The sequence below is a fragment of the Odontesthes bonariensis genome, chromosome 18 (assembly GCF_027942865.1).
Source record: "Odontesthes bonariensis isolate fOdoBon6 chromosome 18, fOdoBon6.hap1, whole genome shotgun sequence".
NCBI lineage: Eukaryota > Metazoa > Chordata > Actinopteri > Atheriniformes > Atherinopsidae > Odontesthes > Odontesthes bonariensis.
In genome coordinates, this window is record NC_134523.1 from 12,793,416 (window position 1) to 12,820,651 (window position 27,236).

General features: G+C 44.1%; 2 protein-coding genes across 4 annotated transcripts; one reads left to right on the plus strand and one right to left on the minus strand.

Moving 5' to 3' along the window:
* Nucleotides 1–532: 532 nt before the first annotated feature.
* On the minus strand, nt 533–3,822 carry LOC142367733 (receptor-transporting protein 4-like). The gene is made up of 3 exons (XM_075449758.1): nt 3,673–3,822; nt 1,833–2,004; nt 533–1,332 (listed from the first exon to the last, which is right to left on the minus strand). Exons 1-3 carry the CDS (start codon nt 3,791–3,793, stop codon nt 990–992), a joined length of 636 nt encoding a protein of 211 aa, XP_075305873.1. The 5' UTR covers nt 3,794–3,822; the 3' UTR covers nt 533–989.
* Nucleotides 3,823–14,430: 10,608 nt separating this feature from the next.
* Nucleotides 14,431–27,137, plus strand: fam83hb (family with sequence similarity 83 member Hb). 3 transcript variants are annotated; one of them, XM_075449756.1, is made up of 8 exons: nt 14,431–14,720; nt 15,854–15,983; nt 19,653–19,830; nt 19,939–20,271; nt 21,476–21,640; nt 21,780–21,904; nt 22,000–22,554; nt 22,698–25,089. In XM_075449756.1, the coding sequence occupies exons 3-8, from the start codon at nt 19,708–19,710 to the stop codon at nt 25,072–25,074; spliced, it is 3,678 nt and encodes a 1,225-aa protein (XP_075305871.1). In that variant the 5' UTR covers nt 14,431–14,720; nt 15,854–15,983; nt 19,653–19,707; the 3' UTR covers nt 25,075–25,089. The 3 variants fall into 3 exon arrangements, with proteins under 3 accessions (XP_075305871.1, XP_075305870.1, XP_075305872.1); XM_075449757.1 differs by lacking the exon at nt 15,854–15,983 and adding an exon at nt 25,639–27,137 and having other exon boundaries at nt 14,433–14,720; nt 22,698–25,035; XM_075449755.1 differs by lacking the exon at nt 15,854–15,983.
* The last annotated feature ends 99 nt before the right edge of the window (nt 27,138–27,236 follow it).

The window sequence follows — 27,236 nt, forward strand, 5'->3', positions numbered from 1 at the left end:
AACATTCAAGGCAGTTGTCAGTCTTCCCAGGAGTGGATGTCTTAGCAAGTTCACCCCAAAGTCAGACAGTGCAATTCTCAGAGAAACTGCAGAAAACCCACGAGCTACATCGCAGATTCTACAGGCCTCAGTTAGCATGTAAAGTGTTAAAGTTCACCACAGTAACGATTTTAAAAAGACTAAAAAAAGTATGGCTTGTTTGGGAGGGTTGCAGAAGAAAGCCTCTTCTCTCTCAAACATGGCAGCACGGCTTAGGCTTGCAAAGTTTGATCGGAACAAACCCCAACAGAATGTAATCACTTCAAGATCATGCTAATAAAGCTGGTTCTAAACACAATTGAATCATGGAGTGTACTTAGTTGTTCACACCATGTCAGGTATTTCAGTTACGTAACTTTAAGATTTGTTAAGGGTCAGGCTTTTAAATTTTTCTATTTTTAAAAAAAAATTTTTTATGGAAAACCCACTTTTGTTTTTAAATTACTGTATATATATGAACTTAACCTTACAATTTGTGAAGGAAACAACAGACAACTGTACAACCATTTGTTTATTAACACCTCTTCACAAGCAACAATTTACAACAACATCCTAATAATGTCAATGAAAAGTTGGTCAAATTTTAAAAAAGCAGTCGTATGCACATCCGAGAAATCGTAATCAAATTATGACGCAGTATTATAGAATGAAGAGACTATTTGTTACCAGAGCATAGAAATGTACAGTGGATCATTTGTACCATACATCAGAAAAATGCAGGAAATAACGAGTGCCTCAAATTAGTGCAAGTTTCTGATGGTTTAATAAAAGATATATAAAAAATAATTTCTTTTTTACAACTACATTATTGGCCCCAATGGTATATCATATCCATGACGTACAACTGAACTCCATAATAAGCCTAAACTATTGCCTAAAAGTAAAAGGGGAAAATACAAAAGTAGGACCATCTCTGTCTCTCTCAGACAGACGTGCACACGCAAACATTTCTAGTCATCGTCCTGACAGCAAATGCCGTTACGACAGGCCTCACACAGTGTCTTCTCATGTGGTTTGGTCCATACTTTGGTAGAGCATGTTGATGAGCCGCCATCGCTTTCGTCCTCCTCCCCATAGCAGTTCTTCCGGATTTTGGAAAACAGCCTGAGCAAGGCGTTCTCCACCTCTTTCTTTTCAAAGCCGGGAAAGTAAAACTCATCGTCTTTGCAGCGACGACAGGCCTGACCAAAGGGCCGCATGATCACTGTGCCGCGGCCGTTCCGCAGCCGGTAGCGGAACAACACCACCACCCGTGCCGAAGGCCAGGTCTTGTCACAGGATCCACACTTAAAACTAGGGGGGGACAGGAGATGAAATTGAGAGTGAGAGGCGGGGAGGTATCTTAAGCTACACTTTCAACCCTAAAATATTTTTTGAAAATGTTTCTGAATCTTATTTTGCTGATGAGGAACAATTTTCCCAGAATTGTGTTGGATAAATAGCCTCCTGTGCTCTCTCCTGAGTCATCTTAAAAGAGTATAACCTTCACATTCACCCTTTTGAACCAGAGTGCAGAACCTGTCTTCTCCACATAATGGCACTGTTTTATCACTGTACAGAGGTGGCTCCCAATCACACAATCATTACATCACATGGCCAGCACGGTCATGTGAACATTAGCATATTTTTCAAGTTTAAGAAAGCATAACAGGGGAATCTTATGCTGGTACAAAAAGAAACTGGATTAACTCATTTTTTGACAGGAAAATCTGTCAACTTGTCAATACCTGTCACTTAATATAATTTAAAGATATCAATACTGCTTTTTTTTCCAAAGGAATAACAATACATACTATCCATAGGCACAGTGGGAGTACACTTTCCAGCCTCTCTTCCTCTCATCTTTGGTTACTTGGTCTGTCTGGCTGTAGTTGAAGTTGAGAGTCCAATCGTCTCCATAGTCGAGCTCGTTGTCATCGTAAAGCAGTTCGTCAAAGGTCTCAGTCCACAATGAAGGAAGCCAGTCTGTATGTGTAATAACAAAAGCAAAGAGATTAGAAATCGTGTCTAACACAGCTTGGGAATATAAGAAACATTGTTATATGTCTATGAATGCTGAAGGGATGACGTCAACCCTTAGCTGTCATTTCCTGCGGGGATGCTGGAGACATGTCCATTTAATTCAACCCTTAAAAATATGGGTAATAAATATATACATTTTTTTTAATCAAAGTGTTCCCTTTATGCTTTAAAATGGCTGAAATATAACGCTACACCTTTGCCTAACTTCGTATTAGGTGATTTATGGATGCATATTAACCCGGCCTCTCCCTTCACCTGTGACCCAAAGCCCTCCTCAGCGAAGTGAAATTGTATGCTTTTGTTTCTGTGCGGGGGAAGAAAACCCACGGCTCAATCTTATCAACTGGGAGGCCAGGGAACATAGTCTGTTTCACGCAGATTAACACATATCGAGAGGATTTCATTAACATCAACCGCAGTCATTTTTCATCAGCGCCAGTAAGAAATGTTTCTCTTTCTTTTCTCAGTCTGTAAGCGTGTGGGTCTGCTTTGCATGACTGTGGGTTTCAACCCCACTGTGTTATCTGTGTGCACGCCATTTTAGCTCATTATGAGTGCCTGTATGAGTGACTGTAGGAAAGTGCGTGTTCGTTGTGTCAAGAGATTTCTCAGTGTGTCACGAGGAAAAATAGGCACAGAGAGCGTAGTTGAGAGATAAAAAGACAACAGTATGAGGCAACACATTGGACAGAAACACACTCGTGCAGAAACATATGTCAACAAGCAGCTAACTGGCAGTAAACTCAATTTAATAGGTGTCACACAAAGCTGTTCAAAGGTTTTATATACAGGGGCAGTTGTGGCAGTTGAATTCTGTATTTGTCGCTGGTGAACTCTATTTTCAAAGAGGAAACGCCTTGCTGACGGGTTTTTTCACCCACAATATATTTTCGATCACTTCAAACACACACAGACTTGTCTATGGACATAGATGTTCATGGATGTTAAAAAATAGCTTGCACCATGAAATGTAGACTATAAAAACAAGATGAGTTTATGTGCACAAAAGTGTGTGGTGCAAATGTAGAAGTAAAGAAAACAATCCCATCTCCAGAAAAGGTCGTCATGGGTCATGACCTAAATCGTGAGCTCTTCTGAAGTTCTTCTAACATTAGAAAATGAAATAAAATAATAATCCAGCATTTGAAACAGGTCAGTTTCATTTAGCATTCACAGGTAAGACTCTTTCATCAGCTGAGTAAACACTGTTATCACTATAGTTTCTATTAGCTCAAATTTTCTAAAGACGATGTGAAGTTGGCAGCGTTTATTTACGTGTCAGTCGTAGATGTGATTAATGTGGATGAGTGTTAATCATGTGATCAACGTTGCTGTGGGCTTTATGCTCCTGTTTTTGTAGCCTATACCCTTTCCCCCCCTCCCGGCTTAATGATCAAATAGAACATCATGTAAATCCCTCTATTGCAACAAACTGCACGTAGACTGTCTGCTTTTCTCTTCCACCAAAGCACTGATGTCCACTCCCCAACGCTTTGAAACACAAAGTGACGCAGTTGATTAAACCTGATCTAAACTAAAACACAATCGCAATTAAATTCTGTATGACTATGAAAAAAAGAAATATTATTCATAAAAAAAATATTCTTTTACCGTATTTGCTCATGTTGCCTGATGGTTCTGGTGTTTGAAGAGTCTCTGAAACGCAGGTACGGAACTTGTTTGGTTTCTGAATGTTGCTTTGCTGGCAGCTGCTCTGTTTATAATCGAGCATCAGCTATTACTCTGGAAAACGAAACTTACCACTTTCGTTTTCCACCTCGTCAGAGCTCAGTGTAAAACAGCTGACACACTGTCACAAGCTGGTTTAAGCGAGTGATTATATCATCATAGTTACTGTAGATAACATTTGTGTTGGTTTATCTTGATTTATTAATATATTTATGTTTTAATATAGGGCTGTTTTTTTCCTTTCATTTTTTTGTTGAGTCCCAAAACGGACAATTAACAAGCCAATAATGCTAAACGAGTAAAATGATGAATAAATGTATCAAATATCAGTCGAAGCTTAAAAAAACAAAATATACCTTTGTTTGTTTGGGTATTGTTTTTCAGGAGCAACTCTTTCTTCGTCCTTATTTATCTATCTTATTATCTATCTTTGTCTTATTTATCTATCTTGTGTATATTTTCCCGAAAATTTCATTTTTTTTTTAATTTTCTCACAATATTGTACTTCTATGTCTGCCTATGGATTAAATCTATCAACTGGGTTTTTGCTTGATTTTGAAGCAGCAGGTGACTAGATAGTTCAAGCAATGACACAATAAGTCCAGTAGAGGGCAGTGTGCTATAAGGGCAGCAGCGGACAACTTGCTTTGCTGCAGCTGAAAGCAACAGCGACATCTGATGGAGCTCCTGTTTAGATAAGAACCAAATCACGTGATGATTCCTTGTTAGCTTTCCATCCCATTAAATGTTTAAATAAAAATACTGAGCACTGAAAAGCTGAACTGAACCAAACAGCCAAGAGTCATACCGATAACATACCGAGCTTTCTAAAAATGAAGTTGTATCCCTCCCCCTTGTTTTAGGAGAAATTACACAAGACCTCAACTGCACCCAAGTAAATATACAGTATGTAGATATATATTTCAACTTGTCCCTAAGTTCTGTCTGGACAAAATAAAACTACAAATAGAATAGAATAGAATACAAATTTGAATTGTGTAAACACTGACAGAGCACTCATAGCCTTCAAGTTACCTGAATCACAAATGGTCAGATGTCTGAAAAGCTTATCAGTGTCATTATCGATCTGAGTTTCAGCAGCTTTATCAGCTACTCTTTATTTTTGCAAGTAGGACTCATTGCTTTGCTTTGTGTTGATGCCTCTATCAGTGTCCACATGCTGGTCTACAATTTCCTTTTGTAGACACTAACCTGTTTAACCTTTCTTCTATAGTGAGTATAGCTGTAGAATCTCGCGTTCTCATCAGCTGTAAATCTTAAGTGTTCTTCACGCCGAAACCTGTTCTGGGACTTCGTCAGCCACATATCTAGCATTTAAGCTGTGTGAAGGAGCCAGGAGTGCTGTTTGGGTTCAAATTGAAGCCTCCCTGTCTGGTTGAGCTGAAAATAAAGCTGATGTCCATGGTAAAGAACAAGCCAAATGCCATCACCACAAATTAAAAGTAGTAGGCAGCGGTAGTTGGCCGTACCTGATGATACCAAGCATACTTTAAGCAAGTTAAATGTTGTGTTTGTTCCATCATTCCATCATAATCATTAGTATCACTTCATGACAGCAGAAATAATAGCATCAAAGTGACAACACCCGTCCAAAGTATGTACTGGCAGGGACATTTCTCACAGACACACACAGACACACACGCACACACACACACACACACACACACACACACACACACACACACACACACACACACACACACACACACACACACACACACAAACACACGTGCCATTGCCTTCTGTAGATAAAGAAAACCTTTGCAAACTCTGTGGGGACTTTCCTTTTACCCGGGTTGTTTATTGTTCATAATAACACCCCACCCTGTGTTAAACATATTTAGTATTTGTCAGAATCTCCAGAACAGGCTTCAAGCTCTGGTTAAAGCAGCAACACACATACACACATGTCCATGTGATATCACTCACACGTTAGTCTAGCCGAGTCTAAACTCATTTAGAAGTACTTGACAAGGATTATTTTGGTGTTATCTGTTTTAAGAGCATAACAGCAGTTATGCAAGTGCCAGGTCTGTCGTTTACACACGTACACATGAGCATTCTGACAGCACTGTTTCACTTTTTGAGGATCATGTTTTCCTTTCTTGCCCAAACTAATTATTTAGTTTCGTCTAAAAACAAGACACGTTCTGTTCTAGACTGAGAAAATTAATATATGACTATAAATCATTACAGAAGTGGTGATAATGAAAGTGCAGTGTCACGTTGTTGGCAAGAGACAAAAACAAATTGCAACACTCCCACTCCTTATACAACCACCTATAGCTTACTGTACAGCATTAGGGAGAACATGTGTGTGCACATTTCCTCCCGGCACCGTGGTGTAAAGATGACCTCAAAGCCTCAGGCTCCAGAGAGTCACCTTATACTCAGGTGTGAGATTACAGCGTGAGAAAAGCATGCTGGGAGAGCTCACAGGGTCACGGAGATGCAGAGCAGAAACAGAAAAAGAAAGAGAGACGAGACACTCACAGAGTAACCTCTTTGTGCTGCTGCCCCACATTAACATATTTCTGTTGATACTAGGAAATGGCAACATGGAACAAAAGCTACAGCAGTTATGCACACAAAACACGAGGAGAAAAAAAGTGTTCGGACACGGGAAGAAAAAGTAACCTGCAACCTGTCGGTGTTTTCTGACTTCAGGTCCTCTGAGCCTCAGTCGCCCTGCTTTTGTCTCGTGTGTCTCAGCTCAGTCTTTTCTTTCTCTCTGATGGAAAACATACCCCTCATAATGATCAAGGCTATCAGACTCTACTAAAAAAGCTGATAAAACTATAAATCTTCCTTTCATGATGGTTATGATAACAAGTTTTTATTTGTATGAATTGAGATTTCAGATTACTCGAATGCTTTTTTTCGAGGTTGGGTTACACCGTTTTGATGAATTTGTGCAATATTTTGCCCAAAACTCACAAATCGATCTATAAGTTGTGTCCTTTCGAGGAAATTTAAAGAGAATTTAAGCAAGTTCGGTTAAATCCAATTCAGTCGGATTGTCTCAATGAAATGTCAATGCCAAAAATTGGATGAAATCTTCTCCTTGAGTCCGTCCTCCATCCTGAGCATGCACGGGGTGGCACGCAACAGTGGAGAGGGTGAGCTCCCTTTTAACAGGAAGAAACCTCCAGCAAAAACCACACTCAGGAAGGGCAGCCATCTGCCTTAACCAGGTGGGGGTGGAGAGGAAAGGAAAGAGGGGTCAACAAGAACCATAACAGAGACACCAATGATTACAACAACACCAGACTGGGAATACCTGCGATGGGAAATAAGGAAGAGAAAGTCAATGAGAGTATTGATAACATATACACACATGGAGAATAAAGAAGACAGATGAGTAGAAGTGCCCAGTGCATCATGAGACATCCCACAGCAGCCTTGGCATTCAGCGGCATAACTAAAGCAATGGTTCAGGGTCAGCTGAGCCAGACATAGTGATAAACTCTATCAACATAAAAGATTGTACTCATCCTAATCTTGAAGGTTAAGAGAGCACCTGCCACTCAAACACAAATTGGGGGGTGATTCCACATGAGAGGAGCCTGATAGCTGAAGCCTCTTCCTCCCATTCTTCCTTATGCATTCTTCCTCTTAGAGAAAATAGCAGAAGCTTCTCTTATAACAGTATCTTTCTTGTGAATGTGACATTTTCTACAAGGATATTGTAAAATACTGTATGCTGATATGTTGTATACAAAGGCAGAACTTCCAGATATGCTGGTACTCTCAGCCCAGACAGTTCTCATTTGCGTTTCCATGATGGTGGAACAAGCTAACAAATGCTATCTGATAGCATTTGTTAGCTTGTTCCACCATCATGGAAACGCAAATGAGAACTATCTTCAAGAATTTCTTGGAGACTCCTCCTTTCCCAACATCTGTGATACCCTAACAAGCCTAGCCTGAATTTACTTCTGCACTAAATTTGGACAGCAGTGTCTGCTTTGCTTGAACCATTTAAGAAAATTTAAGGTGATTTTGCACTTCATGTATAGACCACTCCCCCTTGAGCTGTCACCTTATCGTGGTGGGGGGGTTTGCGTGCCCCAATGAGTCTGGGAGTTATGTTGTCTGGGGCTTTAAGCCCCTGGTAGGGTCACCCATGGCAAATAGATCCTAGATGAGGGACCAGACAAAGAACAGCTCACAAAAACCCCTATGATGATCAAAGAAAATGGACACCGTGTTCCCTTGCCCGGACGTGGGTCACCGGGGCCTCCCCCTGGAGCCAGGCCCAGGGGTGGGGCCCGCCGGCGAGCGCCTGGTGGCCGAGTCTGTGCCCGTGGGGCTCGGTCGGGCACAGCCCGAAGGAACGACACGGGTCCCCCTTCCGACAGGCTCACCACCTGTGGGAGGGGCCATGGGGGTCGGGTGCAGTGTGAGCTGGGTGGCAGCCGAAGGCAGGGACCTTGGCGGTCTGATCCTCGGCTACTGAAGCTGGCTCTTGGGACGTGGAACGTCACCTCTCTGCTGGGGAAGGAGCCTGAGCTGATGCGCGAGGCTGAGCGGTTCCGGCTAGATATAGTCGGACTCACCTCGACGCATGGCTTGGGCTCCGGAACCAGCCTCCTCGAGAGGGGTTGGACTCTCTTCCACTCTGAGAGGCGTAGAGCAGGTGTGGGCATACTTATTGCCCCCCGGCTGTGCGCCAGTACATTGGGGTTCACCCCGGTAGACGAGAGGGTAGCCTCCCTCCGCCTTAGGGTGGGGGGACGGGTCCTGACTGTTGTTTGTGCTTATGCACCGAACAGCAGTTCAGAGTACCCACCCTTTTTGGAGTCCCTGGAGGAGGCACTGGAGAGTGCTCCTCCGGGAGACTCCCTCGTCCTGCTGGGGGACTTCAATGCTCACGTGGGCAATGACAGTGAGACCTGGAGGGGCGTGATTGGGAGGAACGGCCCCCCCGATCTGAATCAGAGTGGTGTTTTGTTGTTGGACTTCTGTGCTCGTCACGGACTGTCCATAACGAACACCATGTTCAGGCATAAGGGTGTCCATATGTGCACTTGGCACCAGGACACCCTAGGCCGCAGCTCGATGATCGACTTTGTAGTCGTATCGTCGGACTTGCGGCCGTATGTCCTGGACACTCGGGTGAAGAGAGGGGCGGAGCTGTCAACTGATCACCACCTGGTGGTGAGTTGGCTCCACTGGTGGGGGAGGAAGCCGGTCAGACCTGGCAGGCCCAAACGTATTGTGAGGGTCTGTTGGGAACGGCTGGCGGAATCCCCTGTAAGGAGGAGTTTCAACTCCCACCTCCGGCAGAGCTTCAGCCATGTCCCGGGGGAGGTGGGGGACATTGAGCCCGAATGGGCCATGTTCCGAGCCTCCATTGTTGAGGCGGCCGACCGGAGCTGTGGCCGTAAGGTGGTCGGTGCCTGTCGTGGCGGCAATCCCCGAACCCGCTGGTGGACCCCAGTGGTGAGGGAGGCCGTCAAGCTGAAGAAGGAGTCCTATCGGGCCTTTTTGGCCAGTGGGACTCTGGAAGCAGCTGATGGGTACCGACAGGCCAAGCGGAACGCAGCCTCGGCGGTTGCTGAGGCAAAAACTCGGGCTTGGGAGGAGTTCGGGGAGGCCATGGAGAACGACTTCCGGACGGCCTCGAGGAGATTCTGGTCCACCATCCGGCGGCTCAGAGGGGGGAAGCGATGCACCGTCAACACCGTGTATGGTGAGGGCGGGGCTCTGCTGACTTCAACTAGGGACGTCGTGAGTCGGTGGGGGGAATACTTCGAGGGCCTCCTCAATCCTACCGACACGCCTTCCGATGAGGAAGCAGAGTTGGGGAGCTCGGACGTGGGGCCTCCCATTTCTGGGGCTGAGGTTGCCGAGGTGGTCAAAAAACTCCTCGGTGGCAAGGCGGATGAGGTCCGTCCTGAGTTCCTCAAGGCTCTGGATGTTGTAGGGCTGTCTTGGTTGACACGCCTCTGCAGCATTGCGTGGACATCGGGGGCAGTGCCTCTGGACTGGCAGATCGGGGTGGTGGTCCCCCTCTTTAAAAAGGGGGACCGGAGGGTGTGTTCCAACTATAGGGGGATCACACTCCTCAGCCTCCCTGGTAAGGTCTTTTCAGGGGTACTGGAGAGGAGGATCCGCCGGATAGTCGAATCTCGGATTCAGGAGGTGCAGTGTGGTTTTCGTCCTGGCCGTGGAACAGTGGACCAGCTCTATACCCTCCGCAGGATCCTGGAGGGAGCATGGGAGTTCGCCCAACCGGTCTACATGTGTTTTGTGGACTTGGAGAAGGCGTTCGACCGTGTCCCTCGGGGATTCTTGTGGGGGGTGCTCCGGGAGTATGGATTGCCGGACTCCTTGATATGGGCTGTCCGGTCTCTGTATGACCGGTGTCAGAGTTTGGTCCGCATTGCCGCCAGTAAGTCGGACATGTTTCCTGTGAGGGTTGGACTCCGTCAGGGCTGCCCTTTGTCACCGATTCTGTTCATAATTTTTATGGACAGAATTTCTAGGCGCAGCCAGGGCGTTGAGGGGGTCCGGTTTGGCGACCTCAGAATCGGGTCTCTGCTTTTTGCGGACGATTTGGTTCTGTTGGCGTCGTCAGGCCGTGACCTCCAGCTCTCACTGGAGCGGTTTGCAGCCGAGTGTGAAGCGGCTGGGATGACCATCAGCACCTCCAAGTCTGAGACCATGGTCTTCGGCCGGAAAAGGGTGGAATGCTCTCTCCGGGTGGGGAATGAGATCCTTTTCCCAAGTGGAGGAGTTCAAGTATCTCGGGGTCTTGTTCACGAGTGGGGGACGAATGGAACAGGAGATTGACAGACGGATCGGTGCGGCGTCTGCAGTGATGCGGGCTCTGCACCGGCCCGTCGTGGTGAAGAAGGAGCTGAGCCAGAAGGCGAAGCTCTCGATTTACCGGTCAATCTATGTTCCTACCCTCACCTATTGTCACGAGCTGTGGGTCGTGACCGAAAGAACGAGATCGCGAATACAAGCGGCCGAAATGAGTTTCCTCCGCAGGGTGTCTGGGCTCTCCCTTAGAGATAGGGTGAGAAGCTCGGTCATCTGGGAGGGGCTCGGAGTAGAACCGCTGCTCCTCCGCATCGAGAGGAGTCAGATGAGGTGGCTCGGGCATCTAGTGAGAATGCCTCCTGGACGCCTCCCCGGTGAGGTGTTCCAGGCCCGTCCCACTGGGAGGAGGCCCCGGGGAAGACCCAGGACACGTTGGAGAGACTATGTCTCTCGGCTGGCCTGGGAACGCCTTGGGGTCCCCCAAGAAGAGCTGGAGGAAGTGGCCGGGGACAGGGACGTCTGGGTCTCTTTGCTTAAGCTGCTGCCCCCGCGACCCGATCCCCGGACCAGCGGAAGATAATGGATGGATGGATGGATGTATAGACCATAGTTTCTCACTGTACTGAAGCTTTAATGCTGATCCTCACATGTAAGCCGCTTTGGATGAGAACATCTGCTAAATTACTGAATGTAAATGTGCAAAAAATGCATCTGTATACGGGCCAACAACAGATTGTTGTCTGCTCAGACAGGCCCTTCATATTCATGTTTTAATAAATGTCACCACTATTTCATAGAGCAAGTCCATTTCTGTTTCGTACTTGACTTAAACCCAGCTGGGGCCTTTCTGTGTGGAGCTCCCATGGTCTTCCTGTGTATGCACGGGTTCTCTCCGGGTACTTAGGCTTCCTCCCACCATCCAAAAACATGCATGTTAGGTTAATTGGTGACTATAAATTGACTGTAGGAGTGAGTGTGCATGGCTGTTTGTCTCTGTGATGGTCTGGCACCCTGTCCAGGATGGAGGTTTGCAAAAATATCCATGGATAAAGCTGCCAGATGTCACTGGACTGTCAGCATTGAACTTTGTGTCTATAGAGCTTGTTTGAATTCAAACCGTCTCTGTTACATGACAGAGGCTCCACAGCCAGGTGTGCCGAGATGCATGCCAGGATTTCACTGCTGCCTGGACATGCTCACCTGTTGAAAGACTGCCAGGTGACTCAGAGAGGGAGGAGAGTGGAGAGTGAGCCAAACGCTGGCTCACTCCCCACTGAGCCAGCGTTTAGGTGTGTGTTAGTGAGAGATGGAGGGGCTGGGAGGGGACGAGTTAGGATGTTTGGTGTGTTAAGATGCCTTGAGCACATTCCAAAGAGCAGCCGCACCCTGCGTCTCAGCGTCGTTCTACCTGCTTGTGTTTCTTATCAGAGCGTGCGCTGGTACTTTCTCTCTTGACATTTCTTCCATAAGTTCACAGAGAGTTTTGTTTTCACACATTGGTATCGTCTACATTGTGTGCATCTTGAGAGATGCACGTATGTCTGAACAGAAAAAAATCTAACAAGCACGGTGAGAGCTCATAAATGTGTGTGTGTTACAGATTAGGATGCTTGGATAGACATTCACTAAGGAGACACACCCTCAGATGCAGGACTGAACACACAGTCACAATGTGTGCTATTAAAGGTCTATCAAACAAGGTGTGTTCTGTGAGATAAACACGTCTCAGGGCAAAGGACAGCCTATGTAAGCACACACACATTCACACAATGCTGTATACTTTTATCTGTATCACACTGTGAGCTGAAGTCATTACTGCTGGTGTATTAAATGACACCAATTTTTTTTTGCATGTTTGAATAAATGCAGCAGCCGTAAAGTAAGAAAGAAGTGTAAGAAAATGATGGCTTACAGTAAATGTGCCCTTATGTGGGATGTTTTTGGCAAAGCACGTTTTACAGATACTGGTCATAACTGAGGAGGACAAACTAGTTCTTACAGCCTGCAGCAGTAAGCCAGGTTTCAAAGGGGATTCATGTAGAAAAGAGTAATGGTTCTGGGAAACAAGAAGTGACTCATTTATGCAATATTTCAGACAGAAAAATAGTCTCCAGAAAAAAAAACCTTTGTCTTTAAACAGGCCCCTGTAGCCTTTGATAAAGATGCCATTGTTGTATTGTTGTAAAGCCTGCTTCCAAGAACGTTAGGCCACAAAATGTAAATCGAAATGTAAATCACAAAATCTGCAATTTGCATATCCTTTTTAACTCTTATTCAACTGAAATTAACGCAAAGATCACAAATCAGTCATTGAAAATGAGGAACAAGAATATTTCTGGATGAGCATAAACGCTAATACTAAAATTGATACCAGCCACACATTTGTGAAATCGTTAAACAAGGGCCACAAAGCGACTGTGTATTAAAAGAGCTTCCCAGACAGGCGTGAACAGTGTTTGAGAGGTGAAAATTACCAGTCTGTCGAAGGCTGTGAGGCCAAATAGTTAAACTGTTTAATGATAGTGTTGCTCAGTGCAGAGAAATTGAGGAGTTATCGGTACGTGATGTCTTAAAAGTTTTAGATAATCTGAAAAAAAAAGATATAAAGTTGAAAAACAAAACTGAATGGATTTGATCTTCAAAGATGCATTTAAAACAATAAACCGTTTAAAACGGTTTGTTAGTAATTACACAAATGATAACATTTTTAAATGTATAAAGGGGGGAAAATGTGAACATAGACATGTGCCATCTATAGACCCACGGCCTCTTTAAATGGACTGGGGCATACTGGGAATTCTCCAATGAAATCATGGATATCCCTTTGGGGGACAGGGATAACCTGACTTTTTTTATCAGCTCACATTTCAAAAGACAGCTTTTGTGATTGTGTGGTGGTGCACATCTGTGATGTCAGCCATTAACGCTGAATGACACGTGCAGCTTTATTAGCAACATATGCTGCCATCAAGACTGCGTTTCTTGGATGTGCATGTAAGTAAGTCTGGATGTTAAACTGCCACGCCTGCTGTCCAGACCTGCAACCCACTGAAAACAAAAGTCAGCAAAAAACACAACAAAGGAGGCCCTGAACTGTTGAGCATCAAAACTAACATCGATTGGGAATGGGAAAACCTTTCATTAAAGACTGAAGATCTAAGATCCAGATCTGGACCAACAGCACAAGTTGATTATTTATAAGCCGGGCTGTGTTCCACCTCTGGTAAGATTTTAGTAATAAAAATCCTTCCATAAAGTTAAGATGTTGATGATAACAAAAAAACAAGTTGCTCTACAAACCACATAACCTGCTGAATGGAGGCAAATACCGTAACTGGTCTGCTCATTTCTAAACACTTTCACATTGTTTTTAGAGGGGGAAGTGATGCAACACAACTGTAACCATCCTCCTGTCCTATTGTTATAGAAACATGTTGCTGGCATCAATTTCAAAATGAGAATATGTTTGTCAAAAAAACAATACATTTTCTTTTCGACCCAACTTTTTGGAACAGAGTTGTCAGTTTTGTTTATTACTGTAAAGAGAGAGGAGAACTGGAGTTCTAGATAGCTGGAAAATGCTGAACATACATTTTTGGTTTGTAACAAAACTCTGATCTACAAAAAAAGGAGTTGAATTGAGTTTTATTGCTGACTCTGTTCTTCTGATGCCTACCTAAATAGCTGATTTGTTACACAATAGGCTTTGTGCAGTAGTCTGATTCCTGAAGGCAACAGATTAAAAAACAACAACACAAAACGTCAATTAACAAGCATGAAGCAAAGGCCACTTTTGAAAGATACTGTAAGGAAAAAGCTGCCAATAGTCATGTTCCTCGAACTGCTCTGGGAGGAGTCTCACCGCTGGGAAAGCCTTGCCTTTCAGGAGCCGCCCCGGTAGAGAATTACCGTCCACGGATCTTTCTCTGAGCAACTCAGCGGTGGTCCTGGAGGATCGCACACCGCCGAGTGGAGCGCTCAGGCCGGGAAGGAAGTACGCACCGCCCCGCTGTGGAACGGAAAAGACCAGTGCAGTTTGCGCGGGGAGCCTCTGTCCGATCTCAGGAATGTGACACAAGGAAGAAAGAACAGGAACCGTATCGGTGGTTTTCCTTTTACCGTGAAGAGCGATAACCGCGGGCACAAGTGGGAACAAGTTGTGCTGCACAGTGAAGGAGGTACGAAGCAGAAAATAAAGGCTGCGCAAGTGCCAATGGGACAAAATAACAGTTTGCACAGAGCGTCAGTAATGTTGTAGTGTAATTATATTTTTGCTCTGTCCTATTGCCTTCTGTCCTGTTTTATTCTATTCAAATCATGCTTACATTCAGACAAATCCTGGTTACTATATTATTCTCTTCTTTTGATCAATACATTTTATAATGTAAGCGGAATTAATTTTTTTTTTTAAAAAGTGAGTGCGGGTTTTAATTTCCTCGCCTTGCAGTTTTTATTAGGAGCTCAAGTCATCCAGGTAGCGGCTGTGCAATGCAAAACCTGGACTGTTGTGGTGTTACGGGCTGTGCTGCCCTCTTTCCAGAACTTTGAAGATATTAAGGGGGTTAAAAAAAAAAAAACAGCTGCTCTGGGAAATAACATGTTTTTTTGTCCTGGACACTGACCTCGCCTGAAACTCACCTCAGGTAATGGATAGTGTTTAAAAAGGTGGAGACTCTTTTATCAGCATGTGTCACACCTGGTTTGACAGTGCTAATGTGTGCATTGCTGCTCATTGTCAGGGTCTCACTTTAGGCTCCAGCCTTGGAATCATAGAGCCTCTTCTGTTGAACAAAAAGGACCACATGTCCTTTCCTACAAACTATGCTCTGTAGGCTGTAATGGTAACGTAATAACACACACGTATAAAAGTTCTCTTTCACAGCTTTTATCCTCCATTCATTCAACGTGAGTCACTGTGTAGAAATAGTCCAACATGTGGTTGTAATTTAAGGGGGGAAAGTTTGAAGTGCAAGCTCTTTGTGGTATCTTTGCGTGCTTCTTAATTCAATCTTGTCACATGCGCCATATGGCAGTTGCTGCATCACATTTATTCATTTGTTTGCGCTGCATACAGAAAGGTCAGAGTTTGAGGGTTTATGTGCTTCTTGGAGAGAGAAGTTAGAGGAGCAGAGATGTTTGTGTGCTTTCACGTCTTGATTTTCCAATTCAAGCTGATCGCAGGCCTGAAGGCAGCTGGAACAGATGACGAGGACTGCAGTGGACCTCTTTTCGTAGCTGCAGAAAAAGTCTGCTCTCACATCCAGTTCGCATTCATCTGACCTTGAGCTATCTTTTGTGTTCCATTCAACAGCCGCGCTGAGCTGTGATGATGTACAGAGAGACAAGTCAAGCTCTGTGCATGTGCTTATGTCAGTGTGTGTAAGAGTGGCTGACAGGACCATCGAGAGATTACCAGCTCATCCCTCCAGACCTGTTCTCAGGTATTCTGTTCTTGCTACGCTCACATGGAATAATCGCACAGAAAGAGGAATGCCGGATCAATCGTGTTGTTTGTTTAGTGAGGTGTGTTCAGATGTGTGTGTGTGTGTGAGAACAGATGGAGAGTTATAGTTCTGGATCATTTGTGTGTCCTCAGGCTTATTTAATTGTCTCAGACATTAAGACTTGCAACATTTTAGAAGTTCCCCTCAGCTTTCACACAGGAGCACTGAAAATGAGTCACACACTTTTAGTAAACACACAGCGTACACTTTTTGAATATTGGGCTTCTCAGCCCTGAGAAGCTGCAGTCTGTTGCTGCCTGCTTGAGCCGTTTTTTTTTGTTTCACTCTGGCTTTGAATATCCTACGTTCAGAGCAGCTTTGTCCTTGTGTGGGGAAGCTTTATGGATCCCAATCATCATGTGCCACTTAGTAATGTTTGATGCCAACTGTAGTTGCCATGCCAACAAACAAAGCAGGATTTGTTTGGATATCCGACCAGTCAGCGAGGTGAGGTGGAGAAAGTCTGTCATACCTGTTAGGTTGTGGTATATTCCTCCTCTGTCTCATTCTGCAATGATGTGGAGGAGTGGAGGATTAGGAGGAAACCTTCATGCTTTGCTCGTACTCTTGACTAACTTATCTATTTCCAGACTTTTTTTCAATTAAATAATTCATCAAGAGGATCACAATTCGAATGATTAAATAATCAAAAATAAAAATAACCAAAGAGATCTTTTCGCATCTTGGTTATTGATGTGTTGGCTCAGACAATTTACAGCTTGTCTGAGGTTTGCGTGTTATGACGAGCACAGGCATGTGTAGGTGTACCTAGCAGTTTTCTGGTGTTATTGCAAGTTCTAAGTTATGTGCCTGACTGCAGCCTTGGCACAGCTCACCTATCAAGCTACACGTGATTGATTTAGAATATACATACATGTATATATATATATAAAAAACAGATCAAACAGTTTTGGTTTTCTTTCATTTTGGAAACTGGGCAGGGACCACGGAAAGTGGAAAAACAGCAGTACACCACAAAGGCCTAATTTCAATGGCTCCAAAATGAGCGAGGAAACAGGATGTCAGCCATTTTGCTCACAAATGAATCACCACACAGCAGAGTGTTGCAAGCTTGCCCCTAGCCATGCCAGACCAGGCTGCCCTATGACTCACCAGGCCGCTGACTAAACTGGGTTCTCCTCCCACTGATTATGGGTTAGGACTTGAGCTCTTTGCTATCACCACCACTGATCTCTGAAGTGTACCTTTAAGTTTACTCAGAACACACATGTCATGCATAATTGTACATCAGGTGTAACGTGACAGGAACTACACTCCCTCACAGACCCTAAGTTACACACACACACACACACACACACACCCTGACCATTTAATCAATGTCAGTCAGCCTGTACATTGGACTGTACATTACCATGAGGATTTATCCATGCCGTCTCACTTCCTGTTGGGACCACATGCTGCTGTATTTCCTGAGATTTACCTGCCAGCTGACTTTATATAAAACAAGAGTTTGGTGGATGATGGCTCCGAACCTTCTTAGTCAGATGACTTAACCAGTGTGCAGAGTCAGAAGCACATTAAATATTATTGAGGGGACATCCTGGTTGGCTCAGCTGATGGTTGGAATCAAGCCTGAAATAATATTTTTTTCTTTTCCTTTATTTAATGCCGGATACAATCGTGCACCTGTTTTATCTTTGTTCTATCAACAGAAACTATTCATGTACATTTTTTAAAAAATATGACAGTAATGTTGAGCTCGACTGGAGCCGAGCAAAGAGGAACGCTGCACTTTACGAACCCTTTATTATACAAACAAACCATGCATTCACAGTAAGTTATGTCAGTGCTTAAAGAAAAAAAATTCATGGAATAACATGCATTCTCATCTTGCTTTTCAAAATGAGCCAGTTGTCTGTGACTGACAGATTTTCATTAAAAAATCTGAGCAGCGACTTGAAGCGTGACACACCAGCATGACAAGTTCACCGAGCAGATGTAGGAAAGAAGCTGTGTGTTCATCTGGTGTCTTTCCCACCTCTACCGCTCTCCTCCACTAATCTCTCTGTGTTCCTGCCATTGTATTTTCTGAATCCTGCTGTTTTTCTTTGTTCACGTACAGGTTTCTCACAAGCCACATTGAACTTGACTTAATCGTGGGCGTTAATAAAGGAAGATATTTCATTGCTGAACACGAGTCGAACAGGCAGTGAAGAAAAATGGCGTCTAAGTCAGCATAACTCTTAAGGCACAAAGTGAATTGAACAAATATTTATGAATACCAAAGTGACGTCACTTTGTTGCAGTATATATTAATAAGTAAAAGAAAAGAAAGAGTTATGGTTTAAGGCTGAATGAATGATCACTCAGAATGGGGTCCTGATTTATTACCTCACTTCCACAGCTGAAGAGCAAAAATCCATACAAGGCTTTTTTTTATGTACTTACTTATTTTAGTAATTAAATAATTGTGCTATGGGATTTTTTTTCGCAAGATCCTGCTTATAGACTACAGCCTTTATTCACACGAATACCTGAGGAACTCTTCAAGATTTGGCGTGTGCTTTGGAGTGGCGTTCTGGGTAGAGCGCACAGGAGGCAGGACGTGATGTAACAAATGTTTACAGAACATAAAAGATGGCAGATTAGGCTCTGGTTCATGCGTAATCATTACTATTTTTTGTCCTAATGGCTCCACATGTACACGTATCTGAGATATAGACAAAAACACACAGGCGAGAAGAAAAGACTATGAAGCCGCAACCTTTCTCAGCGAACCAGAGGATTCTGTGTTCTGTTCATACATGGGCTTTATTTTCCGAGATTTTCCAGATTTAGTGCCGGGAAGCTAACTCTCCAGTCGGATGGGTGATGACAGATGCTCTACTTTCATCTGCAGGCACTCTGGAACACGTCTGTAAAATTTAAGGGCTGTAGTGCACGATAATGATTGGTTTAAATTAGGGCTGCATGGTGTCACGGTTAGTGCTGCAAAAATGTTCCTGGCAGGAAACTCAGCCGGGGCCTTTCTGTGTGGAGTTTGAAGGTTCTCTCTGCCCATAGTTCAGTAACTTGCATGTTCGGTTAATTGGTGATTTTGAATTGATTGCAGGAGTGAGTGTGCCTGGTTGTTTGTCTCTGTGATGGTAGCTGAGACAAGAACCAGCCCCGCACATGAACCTCTATCTTTCTCTGCTCGACTGCATTGACCTAGAAGACCTTAACTGTGGAGGAAAAAAATCAATAATGAATATCTCTCACAACTGTTAGTATCTGCTGAACAGTATATGAGTTAAATGTCCTGCCCTAGCTTTGACTCATCAACAAAACTCACTTTGTGTAGCTTGGTTAGAGGTAATCCATTTGCTTGTGTATCCTAACAAAAGTGTTCTTCCTCTCGCCACCCAGAGGGATATTTAGTTGAATTGCAAGTATTGTTTGCCATTAATGGAGGAGTGTTGTGTTATTATAGTGAGTACAGGTACAAAACAGAGGGGACTCGACCACAGGAAACAGTTTTGACCACATCTGTACGGTTTCGACTTACTCTTGAGGTTCTGAGAGGCAGATAAGACTGTTGTCTAAAACAGGTTGTTACTGGCGGCAACTTTATGGCCTTTTCTTGTTTTTTACTCTACTGCACAGGCTCAAACTCACTTCAACCCCAGAACCTTGATCTTTGACCACACCCACGCCGACAATGGCACACCGGTCACAGAGTTCATCAACAGGAGATAATCCTCTTGACCCAAACTACCTGCCCCCACACTACCGTGAGCAGTATCGCCTCGCTATTGATGCTCTGATTGAGAATGACATACAGGTAACAATTATGTTTTCCACGTTTTTTTTTCGTGTGTTGCTAACATATTAAAATAGTACCAAACCTGTTTTATGAGACACTGAACTTGTGTGTCTCCTGTCACACCAGGGCTACTATGAATTCCTCCAGACGGAAGACGTGGCGGGTTTCCTGGCACAGCAGGAAATTGAATATATCAAGTCCAGAATCCAGGTGCCCAGCCAGGCCTCTGGCATCCCAGAGCTGATGTACCTAGAGGGAGGTCAGCAGGACGAGGGCTCTTCTGACACCTATTGGCCGGTGCAGTCTGACCTGGCTGCGCCAGGACTGGACCTCGGATGGCCGCTGCCACAGCACAGCTTTGTTGGGCCCACAGAGGTCACCATTCTGGTCAACCCGTCAGATCCAGACACGCCAAGCATCAAGGACCAGGCCAGGAGACTCATAAAGAATGCACGCCAAGTGAGTAGAAGGGAGGGCTGGGGGACAGGTAAAATGTGTTCAGATGAGCACACTTGGGGTGGTCGGTGGCGTAGTGGGTTAAGCAGCCGCCCCATGTACAGAGGCTACAGTCCTCGCTGCAGCTGGCCCCGGTTCGAGTCCCGCACCGGACGGCCCTTTGCTGCATGTCTCCCCCCTCTCTGCCCCCTGCTTCCTGTCTCTCTCCAACTGTCCTATCATTAAAGGCATAAAAAAAGCCCCAAAAAATATTTTAAAAAAAAATAAAAAATGAGCTTGTAGTTAAGGAAAAAGTTCAATTCAAGTTTGCACAACTATAGATTTGCTTTTAAATGTATTTTTGTGCACACATCTACTAATTGAAGTGGTTGGGTGGGTGTTGGGTTTGGCTATGATGTATTTGCAGTTTGATCTGCATTACTCAAGTGTTATCTCTTTAAAAAAAACAAGATAGAAAACGATTAGATAAAGGGCTGCCAGTGAATTTTGTGTGGGCGGTAGTAGCAATATTTCATTATCAGCTTCACTGCACTTTTTGTCTGCTTCTGGCAACTTTGTCGACACTCACTTTAAGTCAAAATTCCAACTGACTGCCCTTAGCGATGTTAAGAATATGATTAAGTGTGGAGTGTGGCTATAAAATGTGACAAGTAGGCAAACCTGTTGGTGTGACTGTTCGTGTCTGTAACTGTCCTGCATTCCTATCTCTGATGTAAATGTAGTCAAGATTTGCCTACCTTAGATTGTTGATGTACCAGGTGTATGTAAATGTGCATTTTGTATCGGTTATTCTGTGGAGTAGTTTTATTTGTAGATTAATTTGAAGACTTGAAAATGACTTGACATTTTGCTGGACGAATGCAATTGATTGAGAAACACAATAACACGTCATCTCTATGAAATTGTTATTCCTAATGGCGTGAATAAATGAGTCCTGTCGGTTAATTTTTCCCCACTTTTAAAGCAAACCTTTCTACCCAAAGCGCCATAAATCAGTACACTATGTTTGACCATTTTATCTTCTGTTGCTGATAAAGACAACGAACAGCTGCCGCTGCGAAAGCTCCCTCAGACCATGTAAATGTAAATATGTTACAGTTTGAAATAATCTATTATTCGGTTAAACAACAGCTACAAAACACTCCCGACACATGACCACACTGACCATATTGGGCTTAACTATCTTGCGTTTGTGCTTCTTTTCTAGGTTATTGCTGTGGTGATGGACATGTTCACAGATGTTGACATTTTCACCGACCTCCTGGAGGCAGCAGCACGCCACGTTCCTATTTACATTTTACTGGATGAGCAAAACGCTCATCACTTTGTCTCTATGGTCGTCAACTACAAAGTCAACCCGCACTTGACTCATGTAAGTTTGAGATTTTATTACATTTTCTCAAGGAAGTCATTCCCCTCTGACATTTGTGACGTTTATTTACTTATTTCTTGTCATTTTCAATATGGTCTGCAAATTGTTGATAACATGGTTGAATGTTTTGGTTTTGTAGATGATGCGTATCAGGACTGTGGCAGGAATAACATATTACTCCCGGACAGGGGCATCATTTAAAGGGCAGGTGAAAGATTGTTTTCTGTTGACTGACTGCAAGGCTGTACTCAGTGGGAACTACAGGTGAGTAGTTTAAAGACGATGTTATTAATTCATGGTGTCAATTATTCTGTGACGTAATGAAAAAAAGAGTCCCGTTGTTCTTTATCTTCTTCTAGTTTCATGTGGTCCTATGAGAAGATCCACCGCTGCATTGCCCATCTCTTCTTGGGGGAGCTAGTCTCCACTTTTGATGAGGAGTTTCGCATTCTCTTTGCTCAGTCTGAGCCTTTGGTCATAGACCCATCCGGTGGAGCGCTTGTTGTCCCTGACCCCAGCACCAGCAGTTACTTAAACACGCCGTTTGGTTTGAAGAGGACACAGTCTTTGCGTAACCCCACTAGTTACAGAAGACAACCTGAGATTCCCTCAGCCTTTCCCTACGGAGACTCTGATCGTAATCCTGCTCTTTCTTTCCGGCGAAACGACCCGTTTCGTCACACCATTGAACCTGCTCCAGGAATTACAATTGGGAAGTATTCTCAGCAACAGTTTCGTCTGCAGCAGTCGTTCCTAGAGCAGGGACGGTCCATAGTGTCTAGGCAGATGGAGATGAGTGCAAGCGCTTACAATAGGCACAGCTATGCAGAGGGAACCCAGGAAAACTACACGGCTTCAAGACAGTACATGAAGCACAGAGTCATGAACAATCTGGAAGAGACAGACTTCCACAGGTAGTTATTCCTTAAATACCCACAAATACAACTCATTATTCTGTCATCACATTTACCATCTTATGTCAACACATTTATATATGTCTCAATATATAACCATTATAATAATGAAACAACTATAAAACGCTGTATTTTCTTTACAGGGAGCAGATTCAAAGTAGCTCTTACTATACTGAAGGACCAGGGCCAGGTTCTGGCCACGGACATTACGACAGACTACGCGGTCGTTCTCCACACCTCGCCATTGACCAGTACTCAGACTCAAGCTACCGTTCAGATCCTGAGCCTCCACCTGGAAGCTATGGCAGAAACAACTTTTCATCCGAAGACCTGGTAGGAATCGACGGGTTCCAGGCTCCTCCGCTGGCTGGAAGATATGGAGGAGGGTCCTCCCATAAGAGGCCAACCCTAGGTCAAGCGTATGCCTGCCAGAAGTCCCCAACGCAGCTGCATCTACCAGATAAGAAACAGTTTCACAAAGAATCCGATCATGGGGACGATCAGGATTCCAATGTAAAGCAAGGCCTAAGGAGCTGGAGAATCAACTCCTATTTAAGCACTTATGAGGACAGTGGAGAGGAAGGCTTGGCTCAACCTATGGGGTCTGATGCATTTGATGATCCTCCACCTTCTCAGCAACCAAGTATGACTGAAAGTTCAGCTGCACGCTTTGGAATAAAGGAGCCACCCATGGCTCCCCCCAAGCCCAGGCCAGATATGCTGACACGACGCTTTGGAAAGCCAAACATACCTGAGAGGAGCAATAAAGACTCTGCCCCACCCACAATCAAGGACCCACTTCCCTCTTTCAGTGATTTTAGATCTTCTATTCTGGATAGAAAAGACAGGGATGAAGAGATGGAAAAAGAGAGAAACCGAGAGAGTTCAGCAAGGGAAATGGGTGAAGATGAGTCTCCAGATCTCTTTCTGTCCAGACATGAATCATTCCGCTCTCGTATTAACCCGCTCCTACAGCGTAACTCTAGACTGCGTTCCTCGCTTATTTTCTCATCTTCCAAGGCAGAGGTACACAGTGGCAGCTTAGGTCTAAAACCGGCGACAGAGCAAGACGAGGAGTTAGATTCGGTACGCACCTCCTCCATTGTATCCCAGATACTAGAAAAGAGGAGGTCTTGGTCTCGCGAGCCTTTTGAGTGGCGAAAGCAAGCTGAGGAGAAAGACAAGAATGAGAAAGAGGAAAAAGAGAGAGAGCAAAAGGAAAAGGAACTCCGGCTGAAAGATGAGAATAAAGCAAAAGAAGAACCTCAGAATACTAACAAAGAGGTAAAGACAACGCAGAGTGTTGAGAACTCTGGAGTCATTTCATCAAAGAACATGAATGACCCGGCAAGTCGACTGCAGTATTTCAGTGACCTGGCTGCCAAGAGAAAAGCATCAAAAATGGAGACAGAGTTGCCACTTAAAGCCCCAGAGCCTGCTGAAAAAAAGCCAGACCTCTCTGACAAGCCTCCTCTCAACCCTACGACCACTCCGAAGACCTCAACCGTAACCGTCAGTGCAGCAGAACCTGAACCAAAGAAGTTAGACATCTCTGCAAAACTGGCCGAGCTCACTCGCAGATCTTCAATAAGTTCATCAAAACCCCCAATAATCACTGCCAAACCTTTTGTGAGTTCCCTCAAGTCAACAGAGACATCGCAACCTCGTAAAGAGGAGGGTGTGTCAGAGGGTCAAAAGAAAGATATTTTAAAGTCTCTCAAGCCTCTACCTTCACCTAAGATCTTCAGGAGGGAGAACTTTAAAATTAAGGGACTGAATCCTCGTCGCATCTCCTGTGGGGAAGAAATTCTGACCACAGATGCTACAGATGCAGAGAAGAGTGAACTGAAAAAGACTCGCTCTCAGAGTTCTTCAGCCCTGTCACATGAAGACTCAAAGGAAGGACAGCGAAAGATTATGGGATCGAATACATCCATCAACACAATTGGTGAGGGGAAGGGTGAAGGTAAGCCTCTCGACTTCTTTAAGAAGCAGACTCAGAGGATAAAGGGATTCCTGGGACCCAAGGATAAAGAAAAGAAAGCCTCGGCGGACGATAGGGGCATGAGCACAGTCAGAGAGGTAACCGATGATTCGAGCAAAAAGCAGAGCTTCTCAGGTAAACACACAGGATCCACCGCAGCTGATCAACCCGCAACCAACCATAAAACATCCGCTGGGACACCGGCAACGTCGCGGTACCAGTCTCCGGGAAGCTCCGTCTTATTTAGCAGCAACCTACGAGATGACACAAAAGTCATTCTGGAGCAAATTTCCGCCAACAGCCAGAAGAACCGCCAGGAGCGGGAAGAAACGGGAGGGGGCAGAGATGGCGCTGCCGCGGAGAAAGGACAGGAGACACTGAACCCCTTAAAGAAACATCGATTACTTCGACCGCCGGGCAACACCCAGGAGAGGGAGGGATTACTGAAGAGGATGGAGAGTCTGAGGAAAGAGAAGAAGGTCTACAGCCGTTTTGAGGTAGTTGATGTTAGCAATATAGATGGAAAAAAGATCTAAGCAAAAATAAAGTTAATGTTAAGGACACACAAAAGTCCTATGTGACATATAAGGTTAAATCCTAGATTATAAGAGCTGCTTGGTAGCAAACTGTCCACCTGTTTGAGTAGTGTACAGCACAGTCATGTTCCCAAATGTGTGAGAACAATCCCTGCAGTCTTAACTGATAACTGTTTTATCCATGTTTAGAAATGAAAATATATTCATTTATTTGCTCTGAAAGTGGAACTATGTTCTAGAAGTGAACTTCAACAGATAAGTTTAAGTTTTCCATCTGTTTATATGCAGCCCACACAGTTATTGGAATAACATTTTGAGGGAGCAGCTAATTTTTACTGCTTTACACATTACAGTTTCAGTTCGAGCACCACCACGTTAAATCATTACTGAAAATAACTGCTACTATTAAGATATAAGCAAAGTTCTGATTAAACTGAATGATTGAAAGCATCATTAAGCTAAGGAGAGCACTGCTGAAGCATCACAAGGATGACAGCACAGACGGGAAGAGGAGAGAGGCCCACGTTCTCGATTTCACTGTTGTTCCTGTTGCTCTGTTAACAGATGGGGAATAGCCTGGCGTAACGGAAGATGGAGGAGCGACCTTTTATATGGAAACTATTTATGCAAGATGATCAAAAACCCCGCTGTCAACATGTGCCAACAACACCAAGTCACTCCTCAAAGTACCTCTGGTGCCCAACACTGAGGCCTTTGTGGATTCTCTCACCAAGTAATGAAACTTGAAAAGGCGACATATAAAATGCTGAAAAACAAACTTAAGTCTCTGAGTTTGGAATGTGCCTCTTTGCCAAAACCTGGTACTACTTTTTCCCTTATATGGCGACAACAACAGCGATTCTGCTTGCACACTAGCTGCAAGGGCTAATGTTTCACCAAACGGAAAAAGGTAGGGTTGATTCACCAATAACTGAGCCTGTATAAACGTGACCGAGGAAAAAAAGAAAAAGAAAAACAGAAGACGGTACAAGTTGCACCTGAGGGAAAGAAAACAGAAACATGCAGGTCAAAAATCACAGCAGTGTTTCACTGCAAGTGTTTGCTACCAGTCTGTGTGTCTGCGACTAGTTTGAAACTGAAAGGGAGAAAGTGTACTTGTGGTTTTACCATGTGCCAACGGCCCATTTAGAGTATTACCAAAGCTAGCAGATTAATGTTATTCCGCAAAGATACCACATAGAACCAAGTGATATAAAGAGCATATGAAAGGGGTGGAAAATAAGGGAAGGATGTTCAATTTTAGAAAGTGAAGCATGTAGAAAATCTGTTATGAAATGCCAATGTAGCTGCAGCAGAAGCAGAGTTTTGATTAAATAAAAAAAGGCAGAGCCTGTAGTTAATTTTAACTACACCATCAAGGTGTCGACCAACTTCTCAGGGCTGACAATGTCAAATAATCTATCAGGTAGGGGGGATCGAGGGGGGAGGAGCTGAGAAATGTATGTGTATCGGATCTGTTTAATGAAATGTTAATAAACAATGGAAGGCATCTGGAGTCGCCCTGAGTCACCATACCATGAAAAAAAAAACAGACTTAAGTTTTTATAAGCCGGTTCGTCCTTCTATTCTGAAGGCATTATCCTGAAAAGAAAGAAAAAGGTTGGGCAAGGCTGGAGCGGCGCCACCTTACATAACTCACTCAACTTCCTTAGTAGAAACTCTTTTGTCCGCCTGGAAACACTCATAACTGAAGGCTATATGCTCGGCGGCATTGAGCCATTTAGTGTGCTAGACCGGATCTTTAAAGTTTTCACTGTTTTCTACTCAGCTGAAATTTTATTGTACATATTTATATATATATATAAAGGGGGTTTGTTCATATTCGGAGTAATGAATTCAATCACGGTGACCTTTGCTGCACTGTAAAAGTGCCTTTTTTTTGGAGTAATTTGTGTAGTCTTGTTTGTAAAAAATTAACTGGCATTAATTAGGGCAAATAAGCTGCCCAGGGTCACCGTATTCTTTGTTTTTAAACCCCGAGTAGTATTACATGGTCTTTGGAATACAACAAAAAGTATTGTATTAAATGTCTTTCAAATGAATTTGATTGTGGCTGTGTGTATATGAGCAGATGTGTGTGTTTCATCTTATTGTTGTAACGTTTCAAATGAGAGGCTTGTTAAAATGTTCATGAAAAATAC

Excerpts from the sequence above, each read along its gene's own strand:
- fam83hb (XM_075449756.1), top strand. The coding sequence starts at position 19,708 with ATGGCACACCGGTCACAGAGTTCATCAACAGGAGATAATCCTCTTGAC. Across the intron at positions 19,831-19,938 it reads TGATTGAGAATGACATACAG|GGCTACTATGAATTCCTCCA; the intron begins GTAACAATTATG and ends CTGTCACACCAG. Across the intron at positions 21,641-21,779 it reads TCAACCCGCACTTGACTCAT|ATGATGCGTATCAGGACTGT; the intron begins GTAAGTTTGAGA and ends TTGGTTTTGTAG.
- LOC142367733 (XM_075449758.1), bottom strand. The coding sequence starts at position 3,793 with ATGCTCGATTATAAACAGAGCAGCTGCCAGCAAAGCAACATTCAGAAA. Across the intron at positions 2,005-3,672 it reads AGGCAACATGAGCAAATACG|ACTGGCTTCCTTCATTGTGG; the intron begins GTAAAAGAATAT and ends TTACACATACAG. Across the intron at positions 1,333-1,832 it reads TCCCACTGTGCCTATGGATA|TTTTAAGTGTGGATCCTGTG; the intron begins GTATGTATTGTT and ends GTCCCCCCCTAG.